Raw genomic sequence first — 18,737 nt, 5'->3', positions numbered from 1 at the left:
AGCCAAATACATGTGAGAATGTGGCTGGAGCCTTAATTGAATGATTCATGGTTAATTAGGCTCCAGCCACATGGCATTTAAGGAGGGGAAAACCCTTTGTTTGGGAGAAGGAAATGGGTGACTTTACACTGCGAGTGTTTGTTGGTATTTATATACCGAGCATCAAAAGAATCACTATTGTAGGGGGTGCTCCCGAGTGGCGCATCCAGTAAAGGCGCTCCACGTGGACTACAGGATGCGATCTATAGTCTGGACGTCGCAAGTTCGAGTCCATGCTATTCCACAGCCGACCGTGGACAGGACCTCCCAGGGGGCGGCACACAATTGGCCGAGCGTCGCCCGGGGGGAGGGAGGGTTAGGTCGGCCAGGGTGTCCTCGGCTCACCGCGCACCAGCGACTCCTATAGTCTGGCCGGGCGCCTGCAGGCTTGCCTGTAAGCTGCCCGAGAGCTGCGTTGTCCTCCGACGCTGTAGCTCTTGGGTGGCTGCATGGTGAGTCCGTAGTGTGAAAAAAAGCGGTCGGCTGACGGCACACGCTTCGGCGGACAGTGTGTGTTCGTCTTCGCCCTCCCGAGTCAGCTCAGGGGTGGTAGCAGTGAGCTGAGCTTAAAGAAATAATTGGCCATTCTAAATTGGAAGAAAATAATAAAAATAATTGGCAACGACTAAATTTATGAAAAAAAAGAATCACTATTGTAACACATTTATTTTTGAAAAAAATAAGGTATATAAATGATGGACATTGACATTTTTTTTTTAATCACTCAATCATTCATCCTTGACCATGACACGCTTGACTGAAGCATATGCACTTAATCACCTAATTAGTGAGACAGTTGATTGGACACTGGATATGGAGTGATTTCAGCTGTTGAATTGCAAGCTTGAATAAAAGCAATAAAGAAAATTACAGAAAAAAAAACAATATGCCATGTCTGTCAAGAGAGCAACGCCTTTGTGCAATCGGCATGTTGGAGGCTGGACTAGGGCAGAGTACTGTGGCTCGCCATCTTGGGTGCTCACAGCCAGCAATTTCAAACCTGGCAAGATGATATAACCAGACACACTCTGTCAATGACAGGCCACACTGGGAGACCAAGAGTCACAACACCTGCCCAAGATCGACAGATCATTTTGCAGCATCTTCGTGATGTCAGTTGTTAATCAGCACAATACAAAGTCACTGCCCCTGCTCTAAAACAGAGTTTGTCATTTTTTGATCACATCTAGTGAATTTTATCCAAATATAAGTGATAAGTTTCTTTTGATGCTCAAATATGTGACATGTTTCTTTTGATGCTCAAATATAAGTGACACGTTTCTTTTGATGCTCAAATATAAGTGACATGTTTCTTTTGATGCTCAAATATAAGTGATAAGTTTATTTTGATGCTCAGTATATTTACTACTTTGTAGTGAAGGCTAATGCCCAGCCTACAACGGTTTGGTCTTTTGTTTGAACCTTTAATTTGGCCCTTAAGCTGTTTATTTTGTTCCTGTGAATTTTGTTCTTGGTGACTTGTTTTATTAAACCTTTTTATTTTGCTCTGTGAGCAGTAGTTTTTTTTTTGTTTTGTTTTTATCTCCTTCATACCTCCTGACTGCCTTAGACATCTGGCTAACCTGTCACAAATGCATAAATACAAATCGATTGCTGTGGGCCTTGGATTTGTAAAATGGAAAGGGTGTCATTGTTTTGTCTTTTATGAGCTTTGAATTTAAACAGTCCCAGCAAAAAAAAAGGTTTGGAGTAATATTTATTGGACATCAGAAAACAATACGGTCATCCAAAGTGTGTTACAACAGGACTAGCAAAACTCCATTGACTGCTGCTGCAAAGCCACAATAAATACTGATTAAAAAAACACCTAAAACTGGACACCATTCTGATAACTGTCCTGTCCTTTGCACACTCCTGTGCTTACGTTCCTGTTTTAGTGAATAAATAACATTGTGAAATGCTTGACATTTCTTTTCATTGTGAATACAGCTGTGAGTACAATTTACAGACATACAGTGCATTTATTTCAAACTCAGCAGCCAATGGATTTATGGGATACAAACATATGCTTTCTATGTTTAGAATAGTAACCACCATCAATACAGAACATTTTAGCAACATAATTATAAGTATCAAGTCACAGTCAAAAGCAGGGGTAACACTACACACATTGTGATGAAAACAGCTGTACACGGTGTAAAACATGTTTTGAAGATATACTTCAGTCAAATGAAATGGAAAAATAAACTACAAAACTTGACTGAAGATAATAAAAATAAGAAAATCAAACAAAAAACGTGTTAAACAAAATATTTCTCTATAAACCCATCTAAGAAATATCCATTTTATAATTCCTTAAAATACAGATTAATAAACCCTATGAGATTACGTAAAGAAACTCTAACACTTAAAATTGACAAAATGGTACCAGATATGTTCACATTGGTTAAAATACTGTTTTCTTCATGCTTTTCCTGTTTTCTTCTTGCCTTTCCTGTATATGAAAAAAGATGGCCAGAAACACCATAATTGTGAAAATAAGCTATAACAAAAAAACACTTAATATAAAAAAGGCTTTAAAAATATAAACTGAAAAAATATTTCATCATTTTAGCTCCACAAAAATAAACTTCTGAGTCTTAACTCAGTAAGCCCTCTAAAATGAATACAAATAAAACCAAATAGCTGTAACAGACTTTCAGTGGTTCACACTTGATTAACGTCTCTGTTTTCTAGTCAGCCTTGGTTATTCCTAATTACATTGACATTTCAATAACAACGTTCTACTACTCAAAACCAAAACGACTGCCCTTCATTTGGAGTATGACAACCTATTTTTCTTGGCTAATAATAAACTTTAAAACATTACTGTTTTACATTAATAGTGTCATCTACCACGCAGTAATGGAGTACTGTTAGTGCACAGGAGTAGCACTAATACGTTAAATAGCACAGAGTGCATTTTGAAATAAAAATTATATTTACCAAATATGAAAATGGTTGGCAACTTCAATTAAAATAATCAATTCAATACTACACTATGTAGGAACTGATCATTTTTTAAGGGGCAAGCATATGAAGTACTGTAGAATACTTTCCTTTAGTGATACGAACTATAAATAAGCACTAGTGACCGAAAAACTAGCTGTGATCAATAATGATTCCTAATTGGGAAAACAGACGTTCTAAATAAAGCCTATGCTGAAAATTACTACAAAGCCAAGATACAAACGTTAAAACCTTTTGGTTTGTAATTTTAAAAAGCTGGTATTTTAACCACTTTTTTCTCAAAAATCAGTAAAATTAGAAAAAGTTACAAGGAATGCTTATTTGAAATAATACATTAACAATGTCAATTGTCAAAAAATAATTAACATGGTAAGCATTTTTTTTTAAAAAAAAGACCCAACATTTAAAAAAATAAAAAATATACAAAAGAACAATATTACCATTAATTAAAAAAAAAAAAAACACTGATCTGTACCTGTTTGCCTGGTTTCGAGGGCCCTGTCTGACTGCAGAGCGCTTTCCAAATGGCTCCTAGAGATGTGCATTGCTTAACCTAAAAAGTGAATGGTTTTCAGTCTCTTTAGTGTATTTATACCCTGGCCTGTTCTTTTATTTTAGCCTTGGTTAGTCAGACTCCAGAATTGTCATGGGTTGACTAACAGTTTCTGTCTGTTTCTTGTTGTGTTTGTGGAAGTAGGACTACTGTCATTATTGGTGATCACAGCAAAAGTCCAGAAATATGTGAATACAGGAAGGCACAACTTAAATGCACAGGTGTGTTGAAAGGGTTAGTGATTGTTAGTACTTGCACCCCCCTTGACAATTGCCTTTCCCTTTCCTCAGGATTTAATGAACACTCAGTTTTTCCATTCCCACTTTTCATAATACACTATTGTTAGCGCTGGCTGCAATGGCAAAACTGACTTTCCCAATCTAACTCAGTAAGCCTAGCCTTACTCAATCATTGAAGATAACACTGAACAACATAACCACTGTTCTCTAAATATTAAAAGGTAGCATGTATAACACATATGGATTTACATTTTAATTTCCTAAATATTATTGATTAGGTTGGGAATAAAGTAATAAAAGTATGACTTAAATGATGCAGTAATTACAGTCAACATATTCTTAGACCATCTGTCTATAGTGAATTCCTATGTTGAATCACCTGGATATAAAGCTAGCCTACCTGTGTATTGAGTGGTCATTCGAAGAAGGTTTGACTAGTGCATACCATATGGGAAATCAGGAAAGCAAATACAGGCTAATAAATGTATCAACTTAAAAAAAATTATATCAATCATTAAGTCTACAATACTTTAACATTTCTGCTGATTCGTTCTAAGTCTTAGAGCAGCTGTCTGTTAAATCGATTCTAGCAGCATCTGTTTTTTGTCCTTAAGTGTCCATTCAGTCCAATCTTCTTGTAAAGAGAGCCAAAGCGGCAGCAACCACCATTTTTTGGTAGCCACTACCATCCATTTCCTTTTAGTTCCTTGCAGAAAACTTGAAATAATATGAGTAAATTTAATTCTGAAAATATCATTTAAGAACAAAATACAGTAATCTTAGATGGTGTAATACTGCAACATGTTATACAAAAAAGTACCATTCCTCAAAGACAAATAATGTTTGTGAAGTTTGCTGTATGTTTACAACAAAATAAAAGAGTTACGAGTCCTTGAGGCACAATAGGCTATTATGCATCATGAATATAAAAATGCATCAATGCAATTCTGTGATAACCCTTCCTCTAAGGTCCTGTCATTTTAACAGTTCAACTCTCACTCCTAAAAGGCAGTAGGACCATCCATTTTGTTTCTCATAGAAGCTGGTCAAACACTACTTGTTTCCATTTCTCTCGTCAAAACCCAACAGTTGCCTCACAAGTGACGGCAAAATCCTTCTTTTGGTCTGTGATGCGTGAAATCCATGGTCAAACTTAAGCATTGTGAATCCACTGAGGACCTTCCACCTCAGTACTGCCGATGCTCTTCCAAATCCTCTTGAGTCTAAATCAATCCGTGCTGATCCATACTGTAGGGTCAGCACCCATATTGTATCCTTGCCAAAATAACAAATGCTGCTTGTTGCGTCTGCTTGACTGCTAGGCATGCACAAAGGAAGTAATGCAGATGTGGGCTCATGGCCTACACAACTGGAGTTGAAGAACTGCAGGTTTAAATTGCTGAAGATTTTAGAAAATCTGGGATCATATCTTTTCAAGCCACCAGCCATGGCGTGACTCCCTTGGAAGATGACAAAAGAAAATCAATTCAGGGATCTGAGTTTTAAAAAAAGTTGCAATGACCCAACAGCCAGTTAGTGTTTGAAGCCATAAATCTAGCACAACACAAGCAATAACTTTTTTTTGGCACATTATTCATGCTGATTTTTTGTTTCTTTGTTTTTAGTCTTTAGAGTTTGTATGATGGCATGAATGGATGACAGACTTGAGATGAACACAAACACAAACATCAGTAATATCCAATGACAGCAAGTACAGTACATTCCAAAGCTTTCAATGGGTTTTAGTCCAATTTGGTCACAATTTCTTACTGTTGCTTGGCTTCTGTCCATGCAAAAAACAAGCAGAAGGTTGATCCCTGTGTTTGACACAAGCCTGCAATTTCTTCCTCTTAGTTACAAAGTCATACTTCTGATGTGATGGTGCACACTGTAGATGAGTTGAAGCAGCTAGATGTAAACATTTGTTCAGTGTTCTTTTATTTATATTTATATATTTATATTTTACATTTACAAAACTATAAATACAAAAAAAATGAAGCATTATGTACAAACTCCATGCTTTGGGGTTAGATTCATCACTGCAAGAAAACACAAAGACGACAAGGCATCAGAAAACTGCATTCTTGTCAACGGATCTGCACAGTTACCTATAAATGGATGCCATCTACCCTTTCTTAATATTTAACTTCTATATCCTACTATGTGTGATCTGTAAAATCACTGATGTTTCTGCTTAGATCATCATTGGATTATTCCAGCAAAAAAATGTTTCTGGAAAGACTTCTTAAGGCTGACTTTATGAACAAGGCTTCACCAATCGACCTAAGTGCATAGCGCAACACTTTTATGCTTCCCTGTCTCAATTACAATCAACCCTGAGGAGTCATATAGAAGCATTTTGTCTGGAATAGTTAGTAAGAAAATAATGATCTGAGCAGAAAACGCAAATAGAAAACTATACCGATCCCTTTAACAGACAATGGTATTTGGTCTTAGTAAACTATATATTATGATCTGTTTCTACAGCTGAATTAGAACATAAATACAATGAACATAAATAAAGTATTTTAAATTAACACTGTGTTGTCACTTTGTTAACAGCTTTCAGAGCTGATGATGCTGGTTGTAACATCTGGTTACCTCTTGTTTGCTAACAACATTCTATCAAGTTTGAAACCTAAATAACATTATTTTAAAGTTTTAAAACTATAATTAATCTGCTCCTTCCAGCAACAAACATTGCTTCTTGCTAGTTTTATATTGTTACAATTGCTTTTGTTCCTCTCTGAAAAGTTATAACCTAACCTTAACCCTAACATAATCCCTACACATGTTCTCTGTCTATCAGACCTATTAATATCATATGGGCACCAGGGAAAATAATCAATTATGTCAATTAACTACAATGAGCACATTTTGATCTTCCACTTACCTTCTGCCAACATCCAGGCATTGGTAATCCATCTGGACCCTGGGATGAAAAAAGAGAAAAATCTTTTGCTTAGTCTTTTTGAAAGCCTAATATGCCTATTATGAATGTCATTAAGTTGTGTATTCACCTTGGGTGTAATTGACTATAAATCCTTCAATGTGATTGTAAAAAATGTAACAATGCCAAGGCACTATCTGTTCTGTATCTTTCCAGGGAACAAAACAGCAACTATAAGAACATAGAGTTAGGTTTACTAAAGTTTTGCGCCTGTCATAATAGTCACAAACGAAATGAGTCAGAAGTCTTGGGTGAAATGTACTAAACAAGCGCAATGCTATTTGCGACTTTTTAGGGAATGCTTTGCGGCTGCAGTTTTTCTTTGCGGTTCAAGTTTAGATGAATATGTAATTATGGGCATTACTGCATTAATTTGCAAAAAGGGGCTGGCAATAGTGCAAATGAGGGTTCTCAAATATTATAATGAGATGTACAAAAGCTGCATCCGTTTTTTAAGAACTTTTGAAAACATGTTTTAAACAGTTGCAGTTGTTGTGCGTTGCCAGTTGTACTCAATGCATTTTTGAGACAAACAGCCAAATACCTATTTTTCTCTAAAAGCAGGGTGTACTTTTGACAGTATACATTGGCTTATAGGCTATTCATAATATGAATTTGTAGTATGATACAAATTGTACACCAATGTGTACAATGCAGCAGCATGATTTATTTTGTGTTACCATACCGGTAGCCTACAGGCTAAAGTAAAAAGAAAGTGTGCTAGGTGTTCATTTGATTTTACTACTGTACACTGTATAGGTGTACTGTTCAGATTTATATTTTTGTTGATAATGTTATGTGTAAGTTTACCCAAAACTCATTAGTGTTATTTCAGCACAATGCTTTATACATTTAAAATACATTGAGCCTATAAATGTATGTGTGTGCGTGATTTTATTGTATTTTTTTTTAATTTTGGACAAACATATCCTGTTTACTGAGGGAGTACTGTATGATTATGAAAAGCTTTTTGATAGCAACACATTTTTTTATTTGGGGATAGTATGGCTCCACTATATAATCTGATTTAAACTGCCTTTCATTTATATATATATATTAAAATAGGTAAAATGAAGACAGAACAGAATGCGTTATGCAGATTCTTGGACCCATGCATGTATAGACGTTATCCTTCGGACACCCTCTGCTGCAGCAAACCACAACTCAACTCACACTATTTATTTGAACAATGTCGCCCGACTCTCGCAATAGAGATCTCGCTAAGAAGACGCAACAATTATTTAAATTAGTATATTGAGGCTCTTTTCATTAAAATAATTTCTCTTAGTACATACAACAAAATGTTTACTTTGTTAAGTGTCGCAACGAAAAAGTAAATTGCAGTATGTTTGCGCTGCGACTGGCCCATCTTAGTACACCTTCCTCATAGTGTTTTAAACACCAGGTTGTGGATATTCCAAAATGACCAATTAATGACAAAAGTTAACAAAGTGTATTTCTTCAGTGAGAAGTGGATAGTCTAAGTATGCAAACATTAACACTTCAGGAATATTTTATTGTTTAATGTATGACTGCCAAATCCTTGCAAGCCTAATTACCCCCCTCCCTGTCTTATACAGTATCAGTATTTAATGGTACTAATAGTAGTTTCCACTGATTTGCCATGCATTCTAGTTTTGCTAGAAGTGCTGAACAAGCTCTTAAAAAGAATTTTATGAAATCTGGAAAACAATGGCCCAATTTCCATAAATTCTAATATTCAACACTGGATTGCTTTATTGCAAAATATTTTTATGGAAATTCAAGGGAGCAATTCTTCTTAAACAATATCAGTTGTTATATTAGCCCTTTAAATGACTGTTTCTTCATACTGTATCACCTGGAAACTGAGTTTCGGATAAAGTGATTGACTACCAGGAAGCTGCAGTTTGACTTTGAAAAGCAGCAATGTGGTACTTAAAAGATATGCATTAAACTAATATAGAAAACTACCCTTTTCAGTGGCGTGTGCAAAAAACCCTTTCATGCAGACAAAATACAATATCACATTGCAATTTCATGCAGTTGTATTCTGTTCTGTTATCACCATAAAGAGTTTCTGTTTCAATGGTAGTTAAGTACAATAATCTCGTGATCTAGTCATATTTATAAACCTTCATGTGTTTCATGCAAAATCATGATGCTGAGGAAAACAAGATGAATGAAAAAATAAGCCAAAATATCAGAATAATACCCACCTTGAACCATAATAATTTGTATAATATACAGGTTTTTCAAGCATATAGAAATTAAGAATAGAGTACAGTGATGCATTACTTAATGTACAATACACACGCACACACAAACACACAGTTGTAGTCAAAATTTTACATACCCCAACGGAAATTTAAAATTTCTAGAAATTTCTCGAAAACAAATAATTTTAGGAAAAATCTTTTGTAGCAAAATTTTTACTTTTGTGGACGAGGAAAAAAAGTTACCAGAAATAGATATCTACAATTTTTATTTCAGCAATTTTTTTTGCAAAACTCCAAAAATGCTAATTCAAAAGTGTTCATACCCTTTGATGCTATGAAAGTATTGTCTACGAGGTGCTAGACATTTCAATATGATAATGCAGAACCTGATTCTAGAAAATGCTGGATTGTAGGTGAACATTCTTAGAGAGTATAAAATGATTAGGCATAGAATGATTGCTGTCATTACCATAAGTCAATATGGGAAAAGCAAAGAGCTATCGGAAGACCTTAGGCAGAAAATTATTTATTGTCATAAAGTTGGAGAAGTATATAAGAAGATTTACAAGCATTGAGTACCAATTTCAACTATTGTTTCTATTATCAAGAAGTACTCATGGTACTGTCACAACGCTCCCTTGGTCTGGATGAAAGAAGCTTCTTTCACTAAGAACAAGTAGAAGAATTGTGAGGAAGGTTAATAACAATCCAAGATTGACTGCCAAAGATATTCAAAGTGAATTGGCTGCAAGTGGGATTTCTATTTCAACCATAGGTTGAGTATTGCATGGTGAAGGTCTCAATGGTCGCAGGCCAAGGAAAAAGCCACACTTAGCAAAATGTCGCTTAAAAATCGCTTAAAGTTTGCAAAACGGCATTTGAATGATGGATATAAGTTCCGGTCAAAGGTTTTGTGGAGTGATGAAACAAAAATCAAGCTATTTGGTCACACTGATAGTCATTATGTTTGGAGAAAGTCTGGTGAGGCATACAAAGAAAAGAACACCATACCTACTGTCAAGCATGGAGGTAATAATATTATTATTATTATTTGTTTATTTAGCAGACGCCTTTATCCAAGGCGACTTACAGAGACTAGGGTGTGTGAACTATGCATCAGCTGCAGAGTCACTTACAATTACGTCTCACCCGAAAGACGGAGCACAAGGAGGTTCAGTGACTTGCTCAGGGTCACACAATGAGTCAGTGGCTGAGGTGGGATTTGAACCGGGTACCACCTCATTACAAGCCCTTGTCTTTAACCACTGGACCACACAGCCTCCACACAATATCCTTCTATGGGGCTGTTTTTCCACTAATGGCACAGGAAATTTTGTTCCAATACATGGTAAAATGGATTTCATAGCATACCAAAAAATACTGGCCAATCACACAACAATGATCCAAAGCACACATCAAAATCTACTTCAGAATGGTTAAAGAAGAATAAAATCAAGGTTCTGGAATGGGGTAGTCAAAGTCCCGCTCTAAATCCGATTGATAATCTTTGGTATGGTTTGAAGAAGGCTGTGCACAAGAGAAGTCCTCGGAATTTGAATGAACTGGAACAATTTTGCTTTGAAGAATTGTCAAAAGTCACTAAAGAATCATGCCAAAAGCTCATTGACAAATATCCTAATAATTTAAAAGAGGTTATTATTGCTAAAGGTGCCTCAACTATCTATTAATTTCATTTTCTTTGTCAGGGTATGAATACTTCTGAATTAGCATTTTTGGAGTTTTGCAAAAAAAATTGCTGTAATTGTAGACATCTATTTCTTGTAACTTTTTTCTCTCATCCACAAAAGCAAAACTTTTGCTACAAAAGATTTTTTCTATAATTATTTGTTTTCGAGAAATTTTTAGAAATTATAAATTTCCATTGGGGTATGTAAACTTTTGACTACAACTGTATATATATATATATATATATATATATATATATATATATATATATATATATATATATATTCTCATTACTGTACCTGGAGCTTCAAATTCCTACAACTAAAACTATAGTTATATTCTCTTACAAGAATACAATTAAAAAAATAAATATCTGTGAACATTTAATTGTCAACCCATTTTGCGTATAGCCGTTGAAACTAATACTGCCGAATTGGTACAAGGGAGAAGGTTGGGAGCAGAGGTCTAGTACACATTAGAGGAGGATGTTCATGCTTGTATTTGGGGCGGCACAGTGAGAAGAAATATATTAGGCATTACTTAGGGGGAAAGATTAAATTACTTTAAAAGAATAAGTTGTCTCAAACACCATGTTTTTGTTTACATTTAACTTTTTATGATGTTTCAAATCATTCTGAGTCATTTTGCTGAGTTCTTTTACTGTAATAATTGAGTATTTTACAGCTAAACTCACTGAGTACTGTGGAATTCTAGCTGCTTGATCATAGTGTTTGATTCATTCATTCCAGAAAGTCATGCAAGGCAGTGACCTTTCAACTCAATTGGCTCCTGATCTATAGAATGGTACCGAGCAGGTGGAGCCAACAGAGTTTAATGGTCACATCCTCACATGACCTTTAGGACTGAGGAAACCTAACACAAACTCTGGGGAACTTCGATATTCAACAGCAGAGGGAATTTAGTAGAAACAGAGCCATTGGGAAAATGAATAAAACTCAATATTGGAGCAACACAAGTGCACCTACACAGACTGATTGCAAATAACATAAAATAATCAATACAATGGCAATTCAACCTATATGTAGGAAGTGTTAGCATTGGCTGTAGGGTATTGTATTAAGAAGGGTCCAGAAGATTTAGGTAAGTTTTGTTTTAAAAGGAAAGGGTTGTCAACCTTGGAAGGTTTTTTTTCTAACCTGAATAAAGTTCAGCACTATATTCTCTTTAAAAATCCTCTGACATTTGTTAAAAAAGACTATGACTGGAGACCTTTGTTTCTGTATAAGAAACTATCATGTTAAGGTGGGAAATGTATGATTAGAAATGTTATGTTCATCCATGCACAGGTCATAATGGAAATGCAAGGCTGGCTGCTTGGCAAAGCCCTCTTTGCATTGTCAGGTAGGAAGAATGTGCATGCAGGGTTGGAAGGAAAGAGAATACTGTACCAATTGGCAGGGGGCATCCAGCCCATCCAGGCCAGGCTGACCTGGCTCCCCCTTTTCACCCTTAAATCCCCGGAATCCCTGTTTGTAAAAAGTAACTGGCATTGTTACTGAGAGAGGCATTAATCTGGCCCTTCAACTGAGCAGCAACACAGCATGTAGAGGAGCAACCCCTGGCATCACTGATTTAGACATCGGCCCTTCTAATGAGCGAGTGCAAAATGAAATCTCAGCATTTGGTCAAACTTCAATTTTTGTGGGAGTAATTTAAAGTGATAATGATTTTTTTATAGTTTTGAAATGCATCTAAGAAGACATATAGTACTGGAATTTAGTGGAACAGAGGAATTCACAGGTTATATTACTAAGGATCGTGTTTTGCTTTTGACTGCAGTCAAATACCCCCAAAAAGGATGGATTAAAAAGGGGCGTATTCTAAATCAGTTCAGGCAGTGACTTGCTCCTCTCTTTGGCTCCATTGGTTTTGGTGAGATGAGTCTTTAAAGCATAGCTGACATACCAATGGGCAAGGTGCATCTAATCCAGGAGCACCCTGTTCTCCTTTCTCCCCTTTAGGCCCTTTTTTGGCCTTCTTTCCCCTTTCCCCCTGTGGACACAATGGTGTGGTCAGAACAACATTCCTCTCTTTTCTTATAAAGGACACCTGCAGCAAATATCCATCAGGTACAGTGAGGAAGAAAACAATTTGGGGGAGGGGGTGTTTGGAAATTGTAAGTATGTGACAACAAATCTGGATCCCATAGTTCCTTTAAAGAAAATAACAAAAAAGAATAAAAGGAGACTTTAACCAGGTTGTTTTTCTAAGACTAGGATAAAAAACATTTTTATTTTTTTTGGTTTGGGTAGTGGTTACTGTTTTACAGTTTACTTTGTTGATTTTACATGGTAATTATCTTACTAATAAGGTAAGTCTTGGTTTAGTACCAAGAATGTATTTCTTATGCCACCTGTACAGCAAAGCTGTTTCTTAATACTGATGGGCAATCAAAAATGCTCTTTCAGTGTTTGAGATATCATCAATGCTATAAGAGCGCCCTTAAAACAGAGAAGGCAGTCTGATATTTGATCATGTATCACATAACTCAAAAAACATTGTGGTAAGCAGGTTTTAAAGGTCATCCTCATTGCACTGTAAGTGGATATTAGGTTACACTGCAATGCACATTATGGAGCGGGCTGGGGGTGGGTTTGGATTAAAGGAGATTTTGTCTTCAGTGTTTTAAGGAGACAGTGCATTTGTGATAAGAAACAAGGATAGTTAAGCAGGGAAAGTGACTGAAAGGAGGATGACACAGGTTGTACTTTGAAAGAATTTTCTAAAGTAAGAGGAAGGGAAAGGCAGGATTAGGAGGAAGCCAGTGTATAAAGTTTATCAGAGGGCGGTAGGGAAGAGAAGGAGTAGCAGGGAACACGCCTCTGTCACAGAACAAAGTCAAATGTTTGTATCCCTTTTTTCCATGTGAAAAAAAAGACTGACAAATGATAACGTGAGCAACAGCTTTCAAATTTCCAGTATATTAAAATGTGCAACATAAATTTGTTTTGTGATTTTTGTTGAGGCTGCTTTATTTAAAATCAAACTGTCTTGGGTATTCAGAGTTCATTCTTTTCAAAACACTCTCCAACCACTAGCATTTCGGAACTGCTGACAACTCTCTGAAGGATGTGCGCTTCGGCTGGAGAGCATGTTTGGTCATCAGCAAAAAAGGGATGCAAATGAAATGATGGTATAATTTATAGAACTGTGGGCTATAATTGTTCAATAATGTTTTTATAATCAAGTTAGAGAAAATAAAAAACATGCAACCTAATCTAAAATATCCATCCTAATCTAAAATATCCATGCTATTAAAAAATTATATATATATATATATATACACACACACACATACAAGGTTAGTAACATTAGGGTAGTAACATTAATATCCACTGTCAGGCACCAATGAACTGAATACATGCTTGTGAATTAAAGTCTACTATAAGGTTCAGACACATTTTATCTCTTTATCATCAGTTATTGTGCTTTCTTAAAAATCTGTATTTCTGGTAACAACATGAGTCATTAGGACAGGTACAAAAACAGCCAAAATAAAATAATCAACTATAAAACTGGAAGGACAGGTTAGCCTTCAAATGTCTCTTGTTAAATTGAACTGGTTTTCTATTAGACATTCCTACATTTACAACCATTTGTTTTAATAATTAGGTTAATATGTACGTATTCATGTGGATTCTTTATACAATCATAAAGTAATTAATAAATAATTGTGGGTGTGTTGAGTCCAGTGGTACCAGACAGTGAAAAGTTCATTAACATGCAGATAGAAGAGCCTGTTCAATTAATATAACATGTGGCACCTTTTCTCCCTTTTCACCAGGATCTCCTTTCTCTGCCTTCAGGCCTGGTAATCCCTGAAAAAAACAACAACAGCCATGTTATATTAAACAAACAAATATAACTGGGTGTGCATTAACCTTCAGGTTAAGGATGGGCTCTGTTACAGAACTTGTGACTGAAAAACACAACAACGTCTTTGGAACTACATGCACAAAGGCTTTTAACTCAAGTTATGATAATAATGAATGAGGGTACATGTTTGGAAAACTAAGGCTATTTATTAGTACATCCCTTATTAGATTATGAAAAGCAGGCCCGTTTTCCAATTTGGAATGACAGAGAGAATACTTTTGTTGATTGCAGCATACAGTATGAATTTTGACATCTTTGCTCAAACTTTAGATTCTGATACTCTCAATAACAGTTTTTTATTAACAAGTAATACAATTATTTCTCAAAAAGATAAATGTCAGAATTATTGGCACCCCTAAAGATTCTTATAAATAAAATCAAACAAAATTAAATCTGCATCAACATTCTACTTCTTTAAGTTCATCTCAGTCTTAAGGAACTGTATTGTGGCCTTCCATGGCTTCCTATTTCACTGGGGTATAAAACAATAGCTAAAAAACTAAATATACCACTTACCACTATTAGGGCAATAATTAAGAAGTTCACAACCACTGGAACAGTGGTAAACTTGCCTGGTAGAGGACACCCCCACGCACAGTGAGGCAGATGGTTCGGGAGGCAAAGGGAAATCCAAGGGCCACAGTTGGAGAATTACAGAACTTGGTTGCATCTTGGGGTCACCAAGTATCCAAATCTACAATTAAATGTCACCTCCATGCCAATAAGCTATTTAGAAGGGTTGCCAGAAAAAAAGCCTTTATTGAGAGCAACCAACAAATGTAAGCGCCTGGAGTTTGCTAAACTTCGATTGGAACCAGGTGCTATGGTCAGATGAGACGGAAATAGAGCTCTTTGCCCACGCACACCAGCGGTGGGTTTGGTGTCGAAAGAAGGATGTGTGTGCAGAAAAGAACGTCATACCTACTGTAAAATATAGTGGTGGATCTTTGATGTTATGGGGCTGTTTTGCTTCCACTGGTCCTGGGGCCCTTGTTAAGGTCAATGGCATCATGAACTCTACCCAGTACCAGGACATTTTAGCCCAAAACCTGGTTGCCTCTGCCAGGAGGCTGAAACTTGGCCGCAAGTGGATCTTCCAGCAAGACAATGACCCCAAGCACACATCAAAATCCACAAAGAAATGGTTAACTGACCACAAAATCAACATTTTGCAATGGCCATCTCAGTCTCCGGACTTGAACCCCATTGAAAACCTGTGGTTTCAATTGAAGAGGGCAGTCCATAAGCGCAGACCGAAGGATATCAAGAATCTGGAAAGATTCTGTATGGAGGAATGGTCTAAGATCCCTCCCAATGTGTTCTCCAATCTCATTAAACATTATAGAAAAACCTTGCAAGGGGAGGGTGCACAAAGTACTGAAAATAAGGGTGCCAATAATTGTGATACTTCATTTGTTTTGGAAATAAATTTATAATTTTAGAAATGTGTGATTTTGGTTGATTCCATTGAATCATTAATAAAGTCAAATATATTCCACATGTTGGAAAATTACAATATATCTCAGTACTGGTATTATTTATTTTATACAGTCTTTTTTGCTCATCTTTATTAAGGGTGCCAATAATTTTGACTGTATATACAGTATATATATATATATATAGAGAGAGAGAGAGAGAGAGAGAGAGAGAGAGAGAGAGAGAGAGAGAGAGAGAGAGAGAGAGAGAGAGAGAGAGAGAGCTTGTCCAATTGTGCTGAAACTTGCTAAGGACATTCTTTACGACAAATTGTGGAGGCAGTCTGTAGATTATAAAAATGGACCCCCTGTACACTTACATCCAATCCAGGGGACCCCTCTGTGCCCTTAAAAAGAAAGAAAGAAACATTACCTTGTCAGATGTGACAGAGGTTATAACTGTTGTTACTTTAAACCCACTTCTGTAGGACTTCATAGCACAGACACAGCAAAATACACTGTACTAAGACTTGGCAACACATTGTTCAATGAGTAGTTTACAGTTCCTTATCTAATTTTAACTGTCATAAAATATATACACCCACTTTGTCATCTTCTGGGTTTTATGTTACAGCCATAAACACTACCCCACACAGGGCAGCAGTGTGGAGTAGTGGTTAGGGCTCTGGACTCTTGACCGGAGGGTCGTGGGTTCAATCCCAGGTGGGGACACTGCTGCTGTACCCTTGAGCAGTAAAAACCCAACTGTATAAATGGGTAATTCTATATAAAAAAATGTGATATATGTGTAATGTGTATAATGTGATATCTTGTAACAACTGTAAGTCGCCCTGGATAAGGGCATCTGCTAAGAAATAAATAATAATAAAACACCCTTGCTTGAACTTTCTTCAGAAAAAATAGAGTATAGTATATCTGTGAACTATGTACTGTATGTACAGCAGGTAAGCAAATCGACATCATTTAATACTTACAGGTAATCCATATGGTCCTCTTGGGCCAGGTTCACCAGCTGGTCCCATTTCACCCTTAAAAAACATAATGGAAATACGCTCAGTTAGAACTCCTCCCTACAGAACACTAGGAAGTACATTTAAAAGCCATGAGTCATTTGATAAGATGTTGCTTACGTTTCCTGATATTGCTGACTTTTGACGTTTCCAAGAAACAAGCCATGAATTGACTTTTTACAACAGTTACAGTATGATTTTAAAATACCGTACAATAACTACCATATATGTTTGCTGTTAAGTAGCTGCAACAAGGTGGGTTAATACTTGTAAGCAACACACCAAAACTCATGAGATTAAAGACTATTTATTTATGAAAGTGGGGCATAATGTAAGGGTAATGGCTTAGTTAAGTAAAACTGATATGTGGGAAAAGTAGTGGTTATAAAGTAGAAAATGTATATGAAGTATGTATTGTTAACAATTTCTGAAACATGGTGGATAAAAAATGTGGCCAGTTTTTTTTATTTTTATTAGACTACAGCAGGAATTAGAAACAGTTAAAGTTTTTTGACTTGGGATCTGTATCACACAATATGTAAATTAAATACATTAGGCCAGCGTTGTTATAAAGTGTCCCACTATCATGTTCATTAATATAATTTGGTAACTGTAATGCTATATTCTAAAAATTTTACATTGTTCCCTATAGTAGTTCTTATAGTCTCTTTACCACCTCAACTGTTATTTTTACAGTTCTTCAAGTCGAGATGCGTGGCTGGCCCTTCAGTTATGTTGTACAACATGATATTCCTATTAGATCCCTGGATAAAAAAGGCAATGTTGACAACTCTTCCCTTCTCAGAAATAATGCCAATGTTGCTGGAACACCTTGAGAAGGAACGAAGGATGAATTTCCTGTACTTACTCTGTCACCTTTTGGGCCAGCCGGGCCTGAAGGACCTACTGGACCGTCCATACCCTGTGGATTGAACGTAGTCCAGTTAATGTCGTTGCATGTCACCTCAAAACAGTTCAAATTACTCGTAACACAGCATTACGTAACAGAACGTTTATTACATTTTTGCTAATAACAACCCATATATAATTTCATCATAAATGGACAAACTGTTCCAAGGATATACACTCCAATAACTTCAAAGTTCAGCTACTATATTACAGGACAATGCCTTTGTGGCAGTGTGAAAGCCATACATTGTGTGTGTGTGGGTGTTGGGAATATAGTGTTGGTTAATTAGGCTCCAGCCACATGGTATTTAAGGAGGAGAAATCCTTTGTTTGGAGGTTGGTGTTTTACAGGAGTGTTGGTAAGTGTTGTATATACTTTGTTGTTGAGAAAAGGGCCAAATTGTTTTGTTTAACCTTTCATTTTGGCCCTTGTGCCTGTTTATTTATTAGTGTTTTTTTTGTTTGTTAATAAACATGCGCACCAGTGTTTTAACCCTTTGTGGTCCTACGTCGGACCAGGTCCGACATTACAATTTTCCCTTTCCAGTCCGATGTCCGACCCTGTCCGACATCAAAAAGACGTAAAAAACAGGTCTCTAGTCGTTTTTTCTCCGGAAAAAGCCGAGAAAACCATTCAATGGCCGAGTGAGACCGAAAGGAGTCGAGAGAAGCCAAAAAAAAAAGGGGCGTATCTGAGCAATACACATAGCCCCGGCACCACAGAGATAACACGGACGTAAACAAACAAGCTGCTTCTGCATCCAGTGCTAAAAGAATATCACAAACATCTGCAGAGCTTTTTGAGATGTTATAGTAACAAAATAATGACTTGGATCGCATTATTGAAGAG

At 36.4% G+C, this 18,737-nt stretch overlaps 1 protein-coding gene across 3 annotated transcripts in view; it reads right to left on the bottom strand.

Annotated features, from left to right (window-relative positions):
• Positions 1-1,739: 1,739 nt before the first annotated feature.
• The window catches only part of LOC117409320 (collagen alpha-1(XXV) chain-like), a 190,395-nt gene continuing 173,397 nt past the window's right edge, over positions 1,740-18,737 (bottom strand). For 2 of the 3 annotated variants that reach the window (XM_059000518.1, XM_059000514.1), the window contains 7 exons: positions 17,847-17,900; positions 16,943-16,996; positions 16,328-16,354; positions 14,421-14,474; positions 12,045-12,122; positions 6,695-6,733; positions 1,740-5,261 (listed from right to left, as the gene is read on the bottom strand). In XM_059000518.1, the coding sequence (XP_058856501.1) occupies positions 5,235-5,261; positions 6,695-6,733; positions 12,045-12,122; positions 14,421-14,474; positions 16,328-16,354; positions 16,943-16,996; positions 17,847-17,900 (333 nt within the window). In that variant the 3' untranslated portion in view covers positions 1,740-5,234. Of the gene's footprint in view, positions 5,262-6,694; positions 6,734-12,044; positions 12,123-12,561; positions 12,649-14,420; positions 14,475-16,327; positions 16,355-16,942; positions 16,997-17,846; positions 17,901-18,737 lie in introns of all 3 variants that reach the window. The other variant, XM_059000509.1, reaches the window with a different exon arrangement.

Source organism: Acipenser ruthenus, chromosome 2, assembly GCF_902713425.1.
Source record: "Acipenser ruthenus chromosome 2, fAciRut3.2 maternal haplotype, whole genome shotgun sequence".
Classification (NCBI taxonomy): Eukaryota; Metazoa; Chordata; class Actinopteri; order Acipenseriformes; family Acipenseridae; genus Acipenser; species Acipenser ruthenus.
Note: the sequence above shows the minus strand (reverse complement) of the source record. Positions and strands in the feature narration are given on the sequence as shown.